Here is a 16,673-nt window from a genome sequence, read left to right on the forward strand (position 1 = left end):
GATTGCTCCCAGCCAATTTAGCTTTTCCTCCTAGCCAGTTTAGCCAAAAATTCCTCCAGCCTTGGAAGTAGATACAGACCAACAACTTCTTGAGCATTAAAGTTAGACTTTCAATCAGCTCAAATGTAAAGTGTCACAGTGACACCATTGATGCTTTGGACCGCAATCTGAACACAATTTGATGGTGTGAGCCTTGATGAGGTCCTTTGACAACAATAGAGAGCAAAACATTCCATGAGCCTCCGCTCACTTTGGAATGTGCTAACATTTTTGTTTATGTGCATCTACCAATAATGAGGTTGGGTGATTGGTGACTACTGAATCCCAGGTTGCAGCACTACCAGACGAATGGATGCTTGGAAAATTGGTTGATGATGTTGAATGGAAGTCATCAGTTGATAGTAGAGCACAATGGCGACTAGTACTCTTAACAATGTTGAGACAAGAGGAATTGTGAAACATAGTGTGCTCTGACACACATACTTCGTGATCTGTAGCAATTTCTAACATATCAATCAGAGTGGGTTCAGATACCTCTGAAGCTTTCATACTAGTTTTTCTATCAGGCGTGAGATGGATAACAGCAATGGTGGATTAAGGAGTCCACTAATGATGCACCACAGTGTTTACAGAAAAAAAAATCACACTTGCATGCCAAGTGTCGTAATTCAGTAGCCCATGCTGCATAGGATTGCTTACATTACTAACACACTAATTACACTTATGGCATGAGTTTGGTGACATTTATAGTCAGTCAGCAAACCACAAACATCAGAAAAAGTCGCACTACTAGTGCACAAGAGTGGGCCTAAGTACTGCACCATTTCATACAGTTTACTATTAGAAGACAGTAAGAGCACAAACTGATATTCAGGGTCAGTTAGTTGATTTGCCTTGCACTGTAAAATGGAGTGACATAAATATATATCCCAACTCTTGTTTGTCTCATTGAAGCAGGCAGATGGTGAGGGGGAGCTGAGGAAATGGCAGCTGCTGACTGTTGTTGGTTTTGCAGCACTCGTAACAGCCAAGACTGCTGTTGCTGGTAGAATTCCCAATGTTTTTCTTGCTGTTGCTACTGTTGATGTTGCTGCTGCTGGAAGTCCCACTGTTTTTCTTCCTGTTGTCTTTGTTATTGCAACTGCAGCTGCCCAAACTTTAGACACAGAATCCATGCTTCGCTGAAATAATTGCCAGTTTCCTATTCTACTTTGCGTAGGTAGAACGCAGTTTATGATCACTTGCATTGGTTGTAAAGCAGAGACAGTCAGAATTAAACAAGCAGTTCCTGAGGTCAATGAAAGCATAGTTCACAAAGTGATTGGATAACCATAGCAAATCCTGGGTATAGCAATGTTGTCTTAACCATATAACAGTCCAGGGAACAATCCAGACCACAAATGTAAATCAGGCAAGGCCAAGACTTTATTATCCAATGAAACATTACAGAAAGCTATAGAGATTAGAGAGAGACTAACTGGGGTGAGCTGGGCTTCTGTACTTAGCGGCACACGTGTCATGAGGCAGCACTAAATAATGTGCTTGCCACAGTTTTGCCGCCTTGTGCAGGTGCAAGCTGCAGCTGTCGTATGTATCCTGAGTATCTCTGATATGTTCTCCATATTGATACTTGGGCTAAGCAAGGAATTTGAATCACCATCATGTACTAAAAGATGCCTGGATGTGGTGCCTATGGCAGGCGTGGAAGACAGCCACTACCTCCTCTCTCTCATATGCCAGCAGGTAATGCTCTGGGCATGTTGTGTGTTACTGCAGAGACAGAAGGCTAGGTTTCAATGACTGCTATGCTGCCAGATATCAGCCATCACAACAGTTCTGTTGACACTAGTTGACTGTAGTCAGCTTGAGAGATGAAGCCCATTGCTGTACCCTGGTCGAGGTCGCTACCCAACATGCCATAATAGTTTCTTGTCACTGTTCAGAGGTACCATCTGCTTGTCTAGCCACTGAATTCAGGAAAATAAAATGAAGTGACCTTCTATGGAGGTGAGGCAGCCACAGATGAAAAGCCTCCATGGATGACGATCGGAGACTTCAGTAAATATCATCCAACATGCCTGGGTGCTAGCCAACTTGGACTTCGCTTTCTGTAATGTCAGGTCTTATAGTAGTCAGATAAAGAAAACTGTTCCTTAATATGGAAATGATTGTGCTGAAAGTAAAATATGGGAAATACATCCAGCCAACAGGAACATTATCTACAAGAACAATTATCAATGACAGAATGCAGTCTTTTGAATTTGTCTTCTTCTTCTTCTTCTTCTTCTTCTTCTTTTTTTTTTTTTTTTTTTTTTTTTTTTTTTTTTTTTTTTTTTTTTTTTTTTTTTTCAGAAGGTTGTCTTAATGTTATTCTTGGACAGAACTTCTTGCTGGAATCATAAGCATTCATAGACAGTGGAAGGTCAGAGCTTGAGATAGATGAAGCTATTCCAACAAGCACACATAACAAAGATTGCTCAGTGTGGTTGTTTGCCATTGATGGTTATATTATCCCTCCATCACTAACGAAACAACTTCCAGTCATCAGTCGAGATGCTTGGTTAAACAAGCTTCTGTTGATTGCGAAAAGCTACTCAGGCTCAAAAAGTTGTCTACATACCAGTGATGATCATAAACATTGTTGATGGCGTAGGAGAACTTTCGATCAGTAATTATCACAAGCGGCCACAACTCATCATACATAAAGGTACAAGTATGGGGACACCTGAAACGATCCGGGAAGGGCACTTAGTTCTAGCAATGAAGAACTGTGCTTCTGTACCACTACAGACAATGCAGGGGAGGTAGCTACTTTCAAACTGCCAATGGAATCTGGCCTGACTGAGGAACAATGTCGGTGAGTGTTAGCAGTTCTGCACCAATTTTTGGATCCAGAGTGGAGAAAAGACAGGGCAACTGGCCCATGGTAAAACACTGTATCAGCACCGGGGATCATCCACTGATTAGCCAATGTCATGTAGATTGTCGTTGGCTTAATAACTGTATTTCAGGAGAAGTGAAGATGATGCTGCAAGATGCCACTACTAAACCTTGAGTTCTTGGTCTTCAGGAAGTAAGATAGCACTACACATTTCTGTTCTGATTACGGTCCGCAGCTCGTGGTCGTGCGGTAGCGTTCTCGCTTCCCGCACCCGGGTTCCCGGGTTCGATTCCTGGTGGGGTCAGGGATTTTCTCTGCCTCGTGATGACTAGGTGTTGTGTGATGTCCTTAGGTTAGTTAGGTTTAAGTAGTTCTAAGTTCTAGGGGACTGATGACCATAGATGTTAAGTCCCATAGTGCTCAGAGCCATTTGAACCATTTGTTCTTACTACCGATGACTGACCAAAATCGCACCCATTGACAGCATAGGCACAATATGTGGTTGGCAGGGAAAAGATTGCCTTCATAACACCAGACAGTTTCTGAGGGTTCAAAGATATGTCATTCGGACTGTGTAAAGCTCCAGCCACCTATGCACATATTATGGACAACCTGCTTTGACATCTTAAATGGATGATACGCCTTTGTGATCTGGATGACACTCGTGTCTCCGAAGACATCTGAAGATCTTCTAAGACACCTGACAGCCATGTTGAAGTGTGTTCAGACTGCAGGCTGCTGCATGAATCTAAGAAAGTGCCTCTTTTGGCCTAAGAAATCTTGAGCACCTAGTGTATGGCAAAGGTGTCTGTCCCAACCCAAAGAAAACAATAGCTGTCACCGACTGACAGTCTGACTTGGCACACTGATGATGCGAGAAGTTCTCTCAGAATGTGCTCATACTAACAGCATTCCATAAAGGACTTGTGTACCAAGGCACACTCCTTGCAAGAACTACTGCAGGAAGATGCTGAATTTTCCTGGGAAAATGTACAAGAAAGATCTACCCTTAAGGAGGCACTAACATCTTCCCTATCTTGTGAGATGAGAATGCTGAGACAGCACTTCATCCTGATACTAGCACTTACTATTTAGCTGCAGTTCTAGTGCAAATTCAGGAATGTGCTGAAAAGATGATAGCTTAGGCTTCCTAGTACTCTCCAGGTCTGAGAGATGAACTACTCTCTAATCGAGAAAGAGTGCCCTGCTATTGTTTGGGCCATAAGCAAGTTTTTGCTGTATTTTTTTGGAAGACCATAAACTGTTATGAGCGACCACCATTCTCTACGCCGGCTGACTAGCGGGAAGAATATGTCGGTTTGACTGAGGGTTTAGAAGTGAAATGTCACAACGGTTTACAAAAGTAGACAAAACAAAAGGGCAGTTGCCTTACAAAGAATCTGTTAGAAGAACACAGCAGTATGGATGAAATCTGTCAGTGCAGCAATAAATTGCATTGCAGCTAAATGGAGGGAAGATCAAAGACTGTTGAAAACTGTAAATCATTGAACGAAGAGGAATTTGGAGTTAATAAAGGGAATATTGTAAAAAAGGAACTATTATCCAATCGTGTGGAAACAGTCACACTTCATCCTAGCTCATCTACAGCCAGCTATTCTGAAGTATTTCTATAACACTCCAACATCTGGTCACCGAGAATTTGTAAAAACTCTACATGGAATCAGACACAGGCATTACTGGTTAGGTCTCTTGCGATCCATTATACACTATGTGAATCACTTTAAGGAATGCCAGCAGTGGAAGTACATGCTGCAGTTACCTCTAAAGCATCTTGTTCCAGTTACATCTGCAGCAGTGCCATTCTACCAAATTGGAATTGATCTCTTTGGGAGGTTCCCAAAGTTGCAAATGAGAATCGATGGACAATAATCTGAATTGACTCCCTCACCCACTACACTGTCACCGAAGCTGTGCTGACTGCAGAAGTTCTGGAGATTGCAGAGTTCTTTGTAGAAGACATCGTTTTGAAGTACAGCACATTCTGTGAGACCTCTGATAATGGAAAAGTTTTCTAGTAGAGACTGATCAAAGGTAATTTCACGTCGTGATATCATCCGCAGGATGAACACTGCCTACTTCCCACAGACAAGTGGGCTCACAGAATGCTTCAGTAAGACACTGGCAAATATTGTCTCAGTGTATGTTGATGCCAAACAGAGAGATTGGGATACAATACTGCCCATTGTGACATTCACATACAACACAGTGAAGCAAGACACTGTAGGCCTCGTACCATTCTTTCTGCTCCAGGGTCTGGAGGTCAAAACAATAATGGATACACTGTTCCCTCTTCGACCAGGTGATACTCAGGATAACTGCATTAATCATCTCATCACCAGGCCCACTTGCTGTTGCTTTAAGCCTTTATAGAAGCATGGATTATTCTTGAAGCACCACAATTAGTGAAACAATAAAGTACATAAATATAGGAATAACGATCATTAAATGGAAAACATTTAAGAAAAGATCCCATAATAACCTAGTTTACAACAGATTGGTTATTCTTGACAATATGTTCATTCAAATACTCGCAAACAGATTTGTATCTGAATGATGGCCTTACACAGGTCATTAACTCAACATAATATTGATGAAGTCTTCTCAGTTTATCAACTGAGTCAAGGAGTAAGGTTGTGGCAACATTTCTTTACAGCTGCTGGGCCGCAGACTTCTGTGTGTTGTCTGTGTTGGCAGTGCCAATCGCGCGCCTGCAAAAGAGGTGTCATGGCCGAGCGTCGCATCCTGGTGCGGCCTGTCCTTTCCATCTGCTGCATTCACCGTTTTTGCGTTGGAGTGTTCTTGTGCGTATTTTTGTTGAAAACCACTATCTCAGTTGACAAGGTTATCATAGATTTGTATCTCCACAGACTCTTTAAGAATCAAATCCCAGAACTAGTTCCCCTGCATACCAGCTTTGTTTGTTTGAAAGCAAACATTGGGTTTACATTGAGGTTGTGATCTGCCACTGCAGGTTTCTCCATTTGGCCTGGGCAAATGTTCCTCACTACATGCTCTGAGCAACACTGCAATATACATTGCTGCATGTGGCTGATGGGTTGTTTGCCACACTCGCAACCAATGCTGTAGACTCAAGGTGTCGGTATTTGTAGTTTATCCTTCACTGAGCCCAGCATATTCTTGATTTTGGCCAATGAGCGAAAGATGATTTTAATGTTGCTCTCTTCTACTATTCTTGCAATCTTTACCACGGGTGGCCCAGCATACGGAAGGAACATAAAGCGCTTAGTGTCTTCTTCGCTTATGTCTTCTTCTTCCTCCTTTCTTGGTAGGACAGTGCATCTTATGTATCTCAGAATATCCATTCTCTTTTTCTCAACACCCAAATTGGAAGTTAGATTCTCCTTGTCGGACATGCGTCATGCTCTGCTCTCTAAGGTGTTGAGCACAGATTTGCATTGTGCTGGATGGTGGCAGCTATTGGTGTTAAGGTATAGGTGGATGTGTGTCTTCTTCACACACACACACACACACACACACACACACACACACACACACACACACGATTAAAAGACACTTGCACAATGCTATCAGCCACAGCTTTCATCAGAAAGAGAAAGATACGCAAGCACATCTCACGCACACGTGGTTGCCAACTCTGGCAGCCAGAATGCCAAGTACTATTTAGATTTTTCATAGCATTTCTGTGAGCAGCTCTGATATTTTCGGTGAATATTGCTAGATTATGTTCTAGTTTTAACACACTCTGTTGTTGGACCGTCTTGCCTCACTTAAAGTACACAGAGGAATATTCCCCTTCCACTCGAGATTTCCAAGTCACTGAGGCCCTGTAAACTGTTGACCAATCCCTGGGTGCTCACAGCTCACTGCAATAACCTGAGTCGTTTGCCAAATGCCAAATCTGACTGACGTGGTCCAGCCACACGACAGCAAGTTGCTAGTCACATGACACTCAACCAGATATTCTGCGTATACATACCACACTTAGTGGACTCACTACTCATAATTTCACACTCGGAATTGATGGCATTGTGATGAATGGGTCATTTATTTAATTATTTATGTTTTGTCATGATGTTGATGAGGGAAAACATTAATATAATCTTCGAAGAATATAAAAATTGTTTTCCATTGATTTCAGAATTACTGCGAAAGTCTGCTGAACATTGCTTGAAAGACATGGTGCAGTTCCTGTTTTCCAGATTACCTCTTTTCTCAGAGGATCACCGGATCCCCTCTAACGTGAAGGTAATAATGTTAAGTAGCTACATAGTACTTAAAATTTCAATAGCTATCAACAAGAATCTATAAAGATATAGTGACAGTATTTAAGAAATCCGTTGTCTCCTGCAAATGTGTTTCCAATCAATTTGGTATGTCAAAGGACATAGTGTTTGAGTTTTAAAATTCATGAAACTGTCCTGCGCATGTACATCCCTTGCTAGTTCTTCCATTTGCAAGTCTCTTCATCTTTGCATAACTACTGCAATGTACATAAATGTGAACCTCCTTGCTGTACTAAAGCTGTGTTGTAAAACCCATATCTCCTTGGTTTGATTCAGTACTTCACTTTTAGTTATCTAATCTACCCATCCTTTAGTTGGTATTGTTTTGTAACATCAAATTTTAGCAGCTTTTATTTTTTTCTTGGCTGTACTGTTTATATTCCATATTCCACTTACATGTAAAGCTACACTCCAAGCAAATACTTTCAGAAGAGACTTCCTAGCACTTAAATTTATATTGGATGTTAACTTTCTTCCTTTTGCATTCTTTGTTGCTATTACAAGCATAAATTTTATATCTTCTGTACTTCAGCCTTTGTCAGTTATTTTGCTACCCAAATAGTAAAACTCTTAGATTACTTTGTGTCCCATATTCTAATGTGATTCCTTTCAACCCCATTTGATTTAATTTTACTACACGCCTTTACTTTTATTTTATGTTTTTTAATAATCATCCAGCAATCTCTGTCGAAACACTACCTATTCCGTTCAACTGATCTTCCAAATCCTTTGCTGTCTCTATCAGAATTACAATATCATCGGCAGACATGAAAGTTTTTACTACTTCTTCCTGAATATTAATTCCTTTCCCAGTTACCTCTGCTGCTTGCTCTCGGTACAGAAAAAATAAAATGGGGCATAGGCTGCAACCTTGTCATTGCCTTCTCAACTTCTGCTTAACTTTCATCTCCTTTAACTTTACAGCTACAGTCTAGTTTCTGTATAAGTTGTAGATAACCTTCCAGTCACCATACTTTTTATTCACAATACTTCAAGTTTTGAGTGTCAACGAAAATAAGACAAGGGTAATGGGATGCAGTTGAATTAAGTCAGGCAGTGCCAAGGGAGTCGAATTAGGAAAGACACTAAATGTAATAGAAGATTTTTGCTATTTTGGCAGCAAAATAACTGATGATAGCCAAAGTATAGAGGGTATGAAATGCAGACTGGCTATAACAAGGAAAGCATTATTGAAAAAGAGTAATTTCACATTGAATGCAAATTTAAAAGTTAGGACGTCTTTTCTGAGTGTATTTATGTGGAGTGTAATCTTGTATAGTAGTGACACATGGCTGATAAACAGTTCAGACAAAAAGAGAGTAGAAGCTTTTGAAATGTGGTGATCAAGGAAAATGCTGAATATTTAGGTGGGTAGATCATGAAACTAATGAGGTGATATTGAATTGAACTGGCTGGAAAGAAAATAAATGTAAGGCGCTTCATGACTAAAAGAAGGGATCAGATGACACGATGCATTCTGAGGCTGCAAGGAATTGTTAGTTTAGTATTGGAGGGAAATGTGGGGACTAAAAATTGCAGAGGAAGACAAAGGGATGGCTACAGTAAGCAGCTTCAGATGGATGTGAATTGCAGGAGTCATTTGTAATTGAAGAGGCTCCCACATGGTAGACTAGTGTGGACAGCTGCATCGAACCAGTCTTCGAACTAAAAAAGATGATAACTGCTGCTGTTGCTGCTGCTGCTGCTACTACTACTACTGACACTGACACTGACACTGACACTGATACTACAGAATTTCAAAGTGTGTATTGTATTACATTGTCAAAAGCGTTCCACAAATGCTAAAAGTTGTGTGGTCGGTGTTGCCTCGCATGTTCCTAAATTTCTCTGGAACCAAAACTGGTCTTCCCCGTGGTCAGTTTATACGAATATTATTAATCTTAGTATTTTGTAACATTGCATTACTAATGTGCCCATCAACACCAGGCTTGTTTTATATTAAGAGTATTAGATCCATCTTGAAGCCTGAGGGCATTTTGACAGCCCACATGCTCTGGAAATTTTTTGCAGTTTAAAACCTGTTTTTTGAATCTATGCAGTATCATATGGTCACGATTCTGAGACAGTGTTGGCAATGGTTAAACAGTGCTCTGTGCTAAATTTTAGAAGGTTGATTCTGTCTTTCAGTCCTTTCCTCCAGTCTACATTCTTCCGCCATTTTTCATTCTCTGCTTTTCCTGCTATAAAATCCTGTATTCATCAAAATTATTTTTTGTATGCCTTAACATACTGAATAATTTATCTCAACATACTTTTTTTCATTCTCGTCATCTGTGGAATTAGTAAGTTTTTGTATTTGTGCTACTGTTCTAAGTCATGTCCTTGTGTTTGTCTTAGCTCTGTTTGTTTTTGTATTGGTAACTCAGTAATCACCTGAACAGAAATCCTTATCTTTCACCACTGTACTTAACTAATTACCATTATTTCTAACTTCAACCTATTTCTCTCTTCAAGCTTTCTCACCCATCATGAGACATTAAATTAATAGGCGACAGAATGCTGGCTAATACTTAATCTTCATATCCTATTGTCCTCACCAGACGTGGGTCTTCTCAACGTGGAGTGTAAGTGACGAGCCTATCCTCCCACCCTCTCCCTTTCGAACCTTCCTGTACTCTTTGGGGAATAAACAAAGACTTCCAAAACCTTGAAATAGTTTTATCTGCATTTAAGTGTTTTATTGACAGTACTGGAAAATTTATTTCTCAAAGGCCCAGTTATTCAGCCTCTTTGTGGTATAACAGTGTTGTCAGTTTAATGTGCCTTCTGATACAATTATTAACGGATGTAACATAACATACCACAGTCCATCCCATAGAATGCCATATTTGCTTGTTCTTCAGCCATCACCACCCAAAGATCTGAATGGGCTACTACAGGGTGTTTCAAAAATGACCGGTATATTTGAAACGGCAATAAAAACTAAACGAGCAGCGATAGAAATACACCGTTTGTTGCAATATGCTTGGGACAACAGTACATTTTCAGGCGGACAAACTTTCGAAATTACAGTAGTTACAATTTTCAACAACAGATGGCACTGCAAGTGATGTGAAAGATATAGAAGACAACGCAGTCTGTGGGTGCGCCATTCTGTACGTCGTCTTTCTGCTGTAAGCGTGTGCTGTTCACAACGTGCAAGTGCGCTGTAGACAACATGGTTTATTCCTTAGAACAGAGGATTTTTCTGGTGTTGGAATTCCACCGCCTAGAACACAGTGTTGTTGCAACAAGATGAAGTTTTCAACGGAGGTTTAATGTAACCAAAGGACCGAAAAGCGATACAATAAAGGATCTGTTTGAAAAATTTAAACGGACTGGGAACATGACGGATGAACGTGCTGGAAAGGTAGGGCGACCGCATACGGCAACCACAGAGGGCAACGCGCAGCTAGTGCAGCAGGTGATCAAACAGCGGCCTCGGGTTTCCGTTCGCCGTGTTGCAGCTGCGGTCCAAATGACGCCAACGTCCACGTATCGTCTCATGCGCCAGAGTTTACACCTCTATCCATACAAAATTCAAACGCGGCAACCCCTCAGCGCCGCTACCATTGCTGCATGAGAGACATTCATATAGTGCACGGGATTGATGACGGCGATATGCATGTGGGCAGCATTTGGTTTACTGACGAAGCTTACTTTTACCTGGACGGCTTCGTCAATAAACAGAACTGGCGCATATGGGGAACCGAAAAGCCCCATGTTGCAGTCCCATCGTCCCTGCATCCTCAAAAAGTACTAGTCTGGGCCGCCATTTCTTCCAAAGGAATCATTGGCCCATTTTTCAGATCCGAAACGATCACTGCATCACGCTATCTGGACATTCTTCGTGAATTTGTGGCGGTACAAACTGCCTTAGACGACACTGCGAACACCTCGTGGTTTATGCAAGATGGTGCCCGGCCACATCGCACGGCCGACGTCTTTAATTTCCTGAAAGAATGTTTCGATGATCGTGTGATTGCTTTGGGCTATCCGAAACATACAGGAGGCGGCGTGGATTGGCCTCCCTATTCGCCAGACATGAACCCCTGTGACTTCTTTCTGTGGGGACACTTGAAAGACCAGGTGTACCGCCAGAATCCAGAAACAATTGAACAGCTGAAGCAGTACATCACATCTGCATGTGAAGCCATTCCGCCAGACACGTTGTCAAAGGTTTCGGGTAATTTCATTCAGAGACTACGCCATATTATTGCTACGCATGGTGGATATGTGGAAAATATCGTACTATAGAGTTTCCCAGACCGCAGCGCCATCTGTTGTTGAAAATTGTAAGTACTGTAATTTCGAAAGTTTGTCTGCCTGAAAATGTACTGTTGTGCCAAGCATATTGCAACAAACGGTGTATTTCTATCACTGCTCGTTTAGTTTTTATTGCCGTTTCAAATATACCGGTCATTTTTGAAACACCCTGTATGTTACCTTTTAGAATATTTTACCCCAAAGAACACCATTAACATTAAACCTTACAGAAAAACTGCATGCCCTCTGGGAGCAGAGTGGCTGTAGCTTTCCTTTGTTTCAGCCATGCATCACTACCAACATAGCATGGTTGTATTGTTTAATGTTACAAGACAGACTTAATGATCCAGAATGTTCTCCTGTCACTACTGAAAGAAGCTACTGCCTGCCTCTCTTCAGGAATCATATACTAGTTTGACCTACCCATAGATACCTTTGTGATGTGGTTGCATCTCCTCTTTGGCACTGTATATTGTTACGCATACAGACCTTTGTGCTGTAGCAAAGGTCCTTTTATTGAAATGGGAGAAGTACTGCATAGAAACATAAATTGAACATGATATTATTAGCATTCTCAGTCGTTCATTTGAAATGTATGGTTATTCATTTGAAATGTATAGTCAAAACTTAGGATGTATTCTTGATCAAAGATCTTTCAACTTTCTTCGAGCATGTCAATATTGCCCTAAACAGATGCATGTATTTCTACAGTGTACTAAACTGAATAATATATTACTAGTTCCATATTAATGTTAACGCAGTTTGCTGTCATTACTTATGCAGGCATCAATAATGGTTTTCTTTTGTGATTTATACTAACCTTTTTCATAAAAATGAGTATCATACTGGAGACAAAAATGCGAAGCTTTTTATATAACCCTAGTACCATGTAGCATGAATATGTGATATCTAATGTTGCAGAAACTCAAAGTGAGAGCTGGTGCTATTGACTCATCTCATTCTAAGAGAAGAAGCAGAAATTCTTTTCGAATGAAATCCAATCGTACATCGACAAAGAATGATGAAAGTTCTTCTCTAGCACCAAAGGAAACTACTACTGCACGTCAGACAGGTGAGATGTCTTGAATTGGCAACTGTACAGCTGTGGAAACTCATATTACTTTAGTTATCACAGTCATCACTTGCAGGAGCAAACAGCAACCCTGAGAAATTAAAATTGTAGAAGAACCTCAAGTCACAAGTAACCTTTTATTTATTTATTTATTTATTTTTATGTGCCACTCGGCAGAAGAGAGCACCTTCAGAAATTAAGTATCCAAGGGGCACACATTAAATATGCATGGCTGTATATAAAGCCATCATTATACAGAATGTGCATGATGAGTGGTACTATGCGCAGCCAGATATATTTAATGTATGCTCGCATCTGTCAAGCGAAACATGTCAATAAAGGAAAGTTACGTATGACTTGTGGGTGGTTCCCCTCTAACTATTTGGACTTTGGATAAATAATGGAACTGCCTTAAAACTTTTATTACAGTTTGAAAATGAATGCTAGATTAAGGTAATGCTAGACAAATCTAGATAAAGTAAAATTGTGCAGAACCTAGGTCTTCGCTCTTAGTGTACAAGGCATAGCCATAAAGTAAACTTCCGTGGGGTTGTGAATAGAAACAAAACACAATTTAAATGAAAAAATTATTAGAACAGGAAGTACTGAGCCATTTTCAACATGGTCACTATTGGAATTCAGACATTTGTCATATGACGGGACTATCTTTTGCATCTCTGTGTCACAGTTGTGTGCCATCTGGGACTGGAACTGCTGTGTGACAACCGCCTCTGCCTGTCTGTCAGTCTGAAAACACTAATGCCGACCGAACAATAATTTCTAGAGGTTCCAGAACATAAAGAAACCACTTGGAGTGAGCTCTGGTCTGTAGGGTGGATGATCAAATGCCTCCAAGCCAAACACTTGCAGGAGCTCTGTTGTACGTTGACCCATGTGGCCAAGTGTTATTGTGCAGCAAGACAACACTGGCACTAACCATCCACCATTGATTGTTCGGAATAGCCCATTGCAGTTTCTGTATTGTTTCGCAGTAAACTTCAGTCACCTGTAACTTTTGGTCAGATGTTTGGTGAGAACAAGTCCTCATCTGTCCCAGAGCACTGAATACATCACTTTCCACACTGACAGTCTGCTTGGATTTCATCTTGCTGGGAGAGCTGCTGTATGCCATTGACTGCCACCTGGTTTGGAGTTTTGTACACAACTTCTCTCATCACCTGTGAAGGTCTGGTCCAGAAACTTGTTGCCGTTGTCATGGTACCACTGCAGAAAAGTCAAAGCTGCCCCATATGGTTGGTTTTGTGTTCTGGAGTCAGTCGCTTTGGCACCCACTTGGCGCACAATTTCCAGTAAAACAGGAGCTCTGTGACAATATTGTGTAACGAGCAACTGCACATCTGTGAGAACTGGCTGCTGAGTTTCATGATTGTGGAGCAACAATTCTCCATAATGCATTTCCATACAAGCTCTAAAAGGTCACCTGTAATGATGGATGGATTCCTGCTGCACTCCTCGTCATGAATATTTTAGTGGCCTGCTGCAAAGTCTCTGCACCAGTGATGCACCATCTGCTTTCTTTATGATGTTAGGCCCATCAACCAGGCACAGCCGATGATGAATTTCTGTCAGCACAGTGTTCTATGCAATCAAAAATTTCATCATTGGCCTCATTCACACGCGGCAGGAGCTGGAATACAAGTCTATATTTTCAGCTGCGGCTACGAGGCTAATGAGGGACTTTGGTTCCGTTAGTGCATGCACTGTGTCACATCATTACAGTTAAAATGACATCCTTAAAGGTGTGAGAGGAGGGAAGCATTTTAATTACCACTGATGCTGAATGAGAATAAAATATGTGGTTTCTGTAATTCTATCTATAATTGGGTATGGTAACAGCGAATTCTCAGTCGTACCAATGGAGCAACTTGATAGTTTGGGCCTCCACCATTCTCAAGCACAAAGAAGAGTGAAAACTAAAAAAATTTCAATCACAGTTAATAAAAGTTCACATAATAACTTAACTGCACTATATGATGAGATACTCAATTTTGATATCATCAGGTAGTGTTGCCTCAGAAAGCCCAGCTTTAGACATTGCCGATGTACTAATTTTTAAATAAAACACAGTGTTATCAATTTACTTCTTTTGTATTATGACCGATTTGGATGTATATTGATGAAATATACGTTTGTTGTCTGGCAGCCTCCAAGAGTCACACACAAACATCTTTCGAAAGACAATAACGCAGACTCACTGACCGATCACTCTCGCACTGCCCTGACTGATTCTCTTTGGTTTAGTCCTTGCTGTGGCTCATGTGCCACGTCCTTTTGTATAAAACTAAACGATCAGATACATTGTCAAATGTAAAATTTACAAAATAACAATTAAGTCATTAGATTTTCATTACTTTCAACAACAAATGGGCCACATGTTGGCCTACATGTTCTGATATTCAATTTGGAAAAGTTTACTTAATTCAATACACAATTTCAGTAAGTTTTACATTACAACAATTTAAATTATATTTTAGTTAATTATGAACAAATAACTTTGAATAAAATATTGTTAATGGTTTTTTGGATAGATCTCGAGTAGAGCTATCATTTTAAATAATTCTGAATGAATAAACATTGTAGCTTTCACAAATAGGGGAGAAGTAAATTATCAAGAATGTGGTGCAAGAAGAGTGCACAGTTCATATCATGAAATTTCAAAGTTGGATTATTAACAAGCAGCTTACTCCCCTTAGTTGCTGTTATAAATTGGGTAACATATTAATGTGAAAATTAATCTGAAATAGTAAACTCATTTGTACTCATTTTTTAAAGGGCTCTTTACTACTGGAACTGGCTATAGACATAACAGTATAAAGTCGAGAAAGTTAAAAATTTGAGCTAAATTGACCACTTCAGAGGATGTTAACATGAGGATGGAATTTCAGATAGGGATGTGAAGGTAGTCCCATTTCACAGTATCGCATATGTGCAGTCACTTTGTGCAACGGGAAACTTACTTTATGGATGCATCTTGTACAATTTCCTAATGCTGGTGGAGATACTCATTTATTAACCTTGGCTGGAGATAATAAGAAACACATACTATTTTGAAAAATGTGTTAGAATATTGGAAGTAATAGTTGTTTCTGTGTTTTACATAGCTTTTGCATGGAGGACATGCATGAAAAGCACATTCACAAGTGCTGAACCATTTTTGAAACATTGTAAGATACACTTTGTCTACTGAATAAATTTTTCCAGTTGATTAACTTGCAGGGGACTTCCCTGCCTCCCTGCCTCACTCACTCACTCGTGACCATTTTTGTAAGTAAAATTATCTGTCTGGTGTAACTCTTTCCTTTTGTGGGTGGTATGCTACCAGTTGCAGCATCTGTTCATACCTCCGGTGCTGTTCATGCTACTTCATCAGTATCGCAGATCTATTTAGTACTTCGAAGATAATTATGGAAGCAAGTGACAAGTAGAACTTTTGAATTTGTCCAAATACAATTAGCAAATGCAGTAGTGCACTGTCTGTTAAAGGCAAGGTTTCTGGGTTAGAATCCCATCAGGGAACAATTTAAGATTCCATGAATCTGTTTATCACAGAATATACCCAGCTTGGTGAGAGGTGTTTTTGATTGTGGCCGTGGTCGTCTTCCAAAAGCAATGTGCAAATTCTCAAATTTTTAGTGTTCAGCAAATAATGAAACTGTGATTGAATAAGTAGATGAGTATTTGTCCAGATTTGTGACTTTTCAGTTATACATGTACCTGATTTATTCATCTCTGGATTATTACTGTAACTGACATAAATTAATGTAGGAAAATATGAGTGAGATCAACAGGTGAGTAGTGGCTGTACACTATCATTTACAAACTAGACTGAATTGAAAATGTGGAGCAAGCTATGCCCTTTTTTGTTTGTAAAAACATCAAATGATGTATCTACCAGAACACACTTTCATTATTAATTGTTTTGAGTACATACATTCCTCACAGTATTTCTAAGATAATTTATTACCTGAAGAAATTAGAGGATAATAGGAAACAAAATAGCTGGCCAGAACTTAATTTCAGGAGGTGAAATTACAACATTGCCAATAAATGCATGTAAAAGTAGATAAAAAGATTATTCCTAACTTTTAGAACTGTAAATTCCTCTTTCTTCGAAAGGAGACTAGATTGGGAAAGAGACTCGGCTCCC

At 40.1% G+C, this 16,673-nt stretch overlaps 1 protein-coding gene across 2 annotated transcripts in view; it reads left to right on the forward strand.

Annotated features, from left to right (window-relative positions):
* Positions 1-16,673, forward strand: part of LOC124593683 (Golgi-specific brefeldin A-resistance guanine nucleotide exchange factor 1) — a 304,033-nt gene that overhangs the window by 26,671 nt on the left and 260,689 nt on the right. For both annotated transcript variants that reach the window (XM_047131983.1, XM_047131984.1), the window contains exons 6-7: positions 7,023-7,129; positions 12,355-12,505. In XM_047131983.1, the coding sequence (XP_046987939.1) occupies positions 7,023-7,129; positions 12,355-12,505 (258 nt within the window). The remainder of the gene's footprint in view (positions 1-7,022; positions 7,130-12,354; positions 12,506-16,673) is intronic.

Source organism: Schistocerca americana, chromosome 2, assembly GCF_021461395.2.
Source record: "Schistocerca americana isolate TAMUIC-IGC-003095 chromosome 2, iqSchAmer2.1, whole genome shotgun sequence".
In the NCBI taxonomy this organism is placed as follows: domain Eukaryota; kingdom Metazoa; phylum Arthropoda; class Insecta; order Orthoptera; family Acrididae; genus Schistocerca; species Schistocerca americana.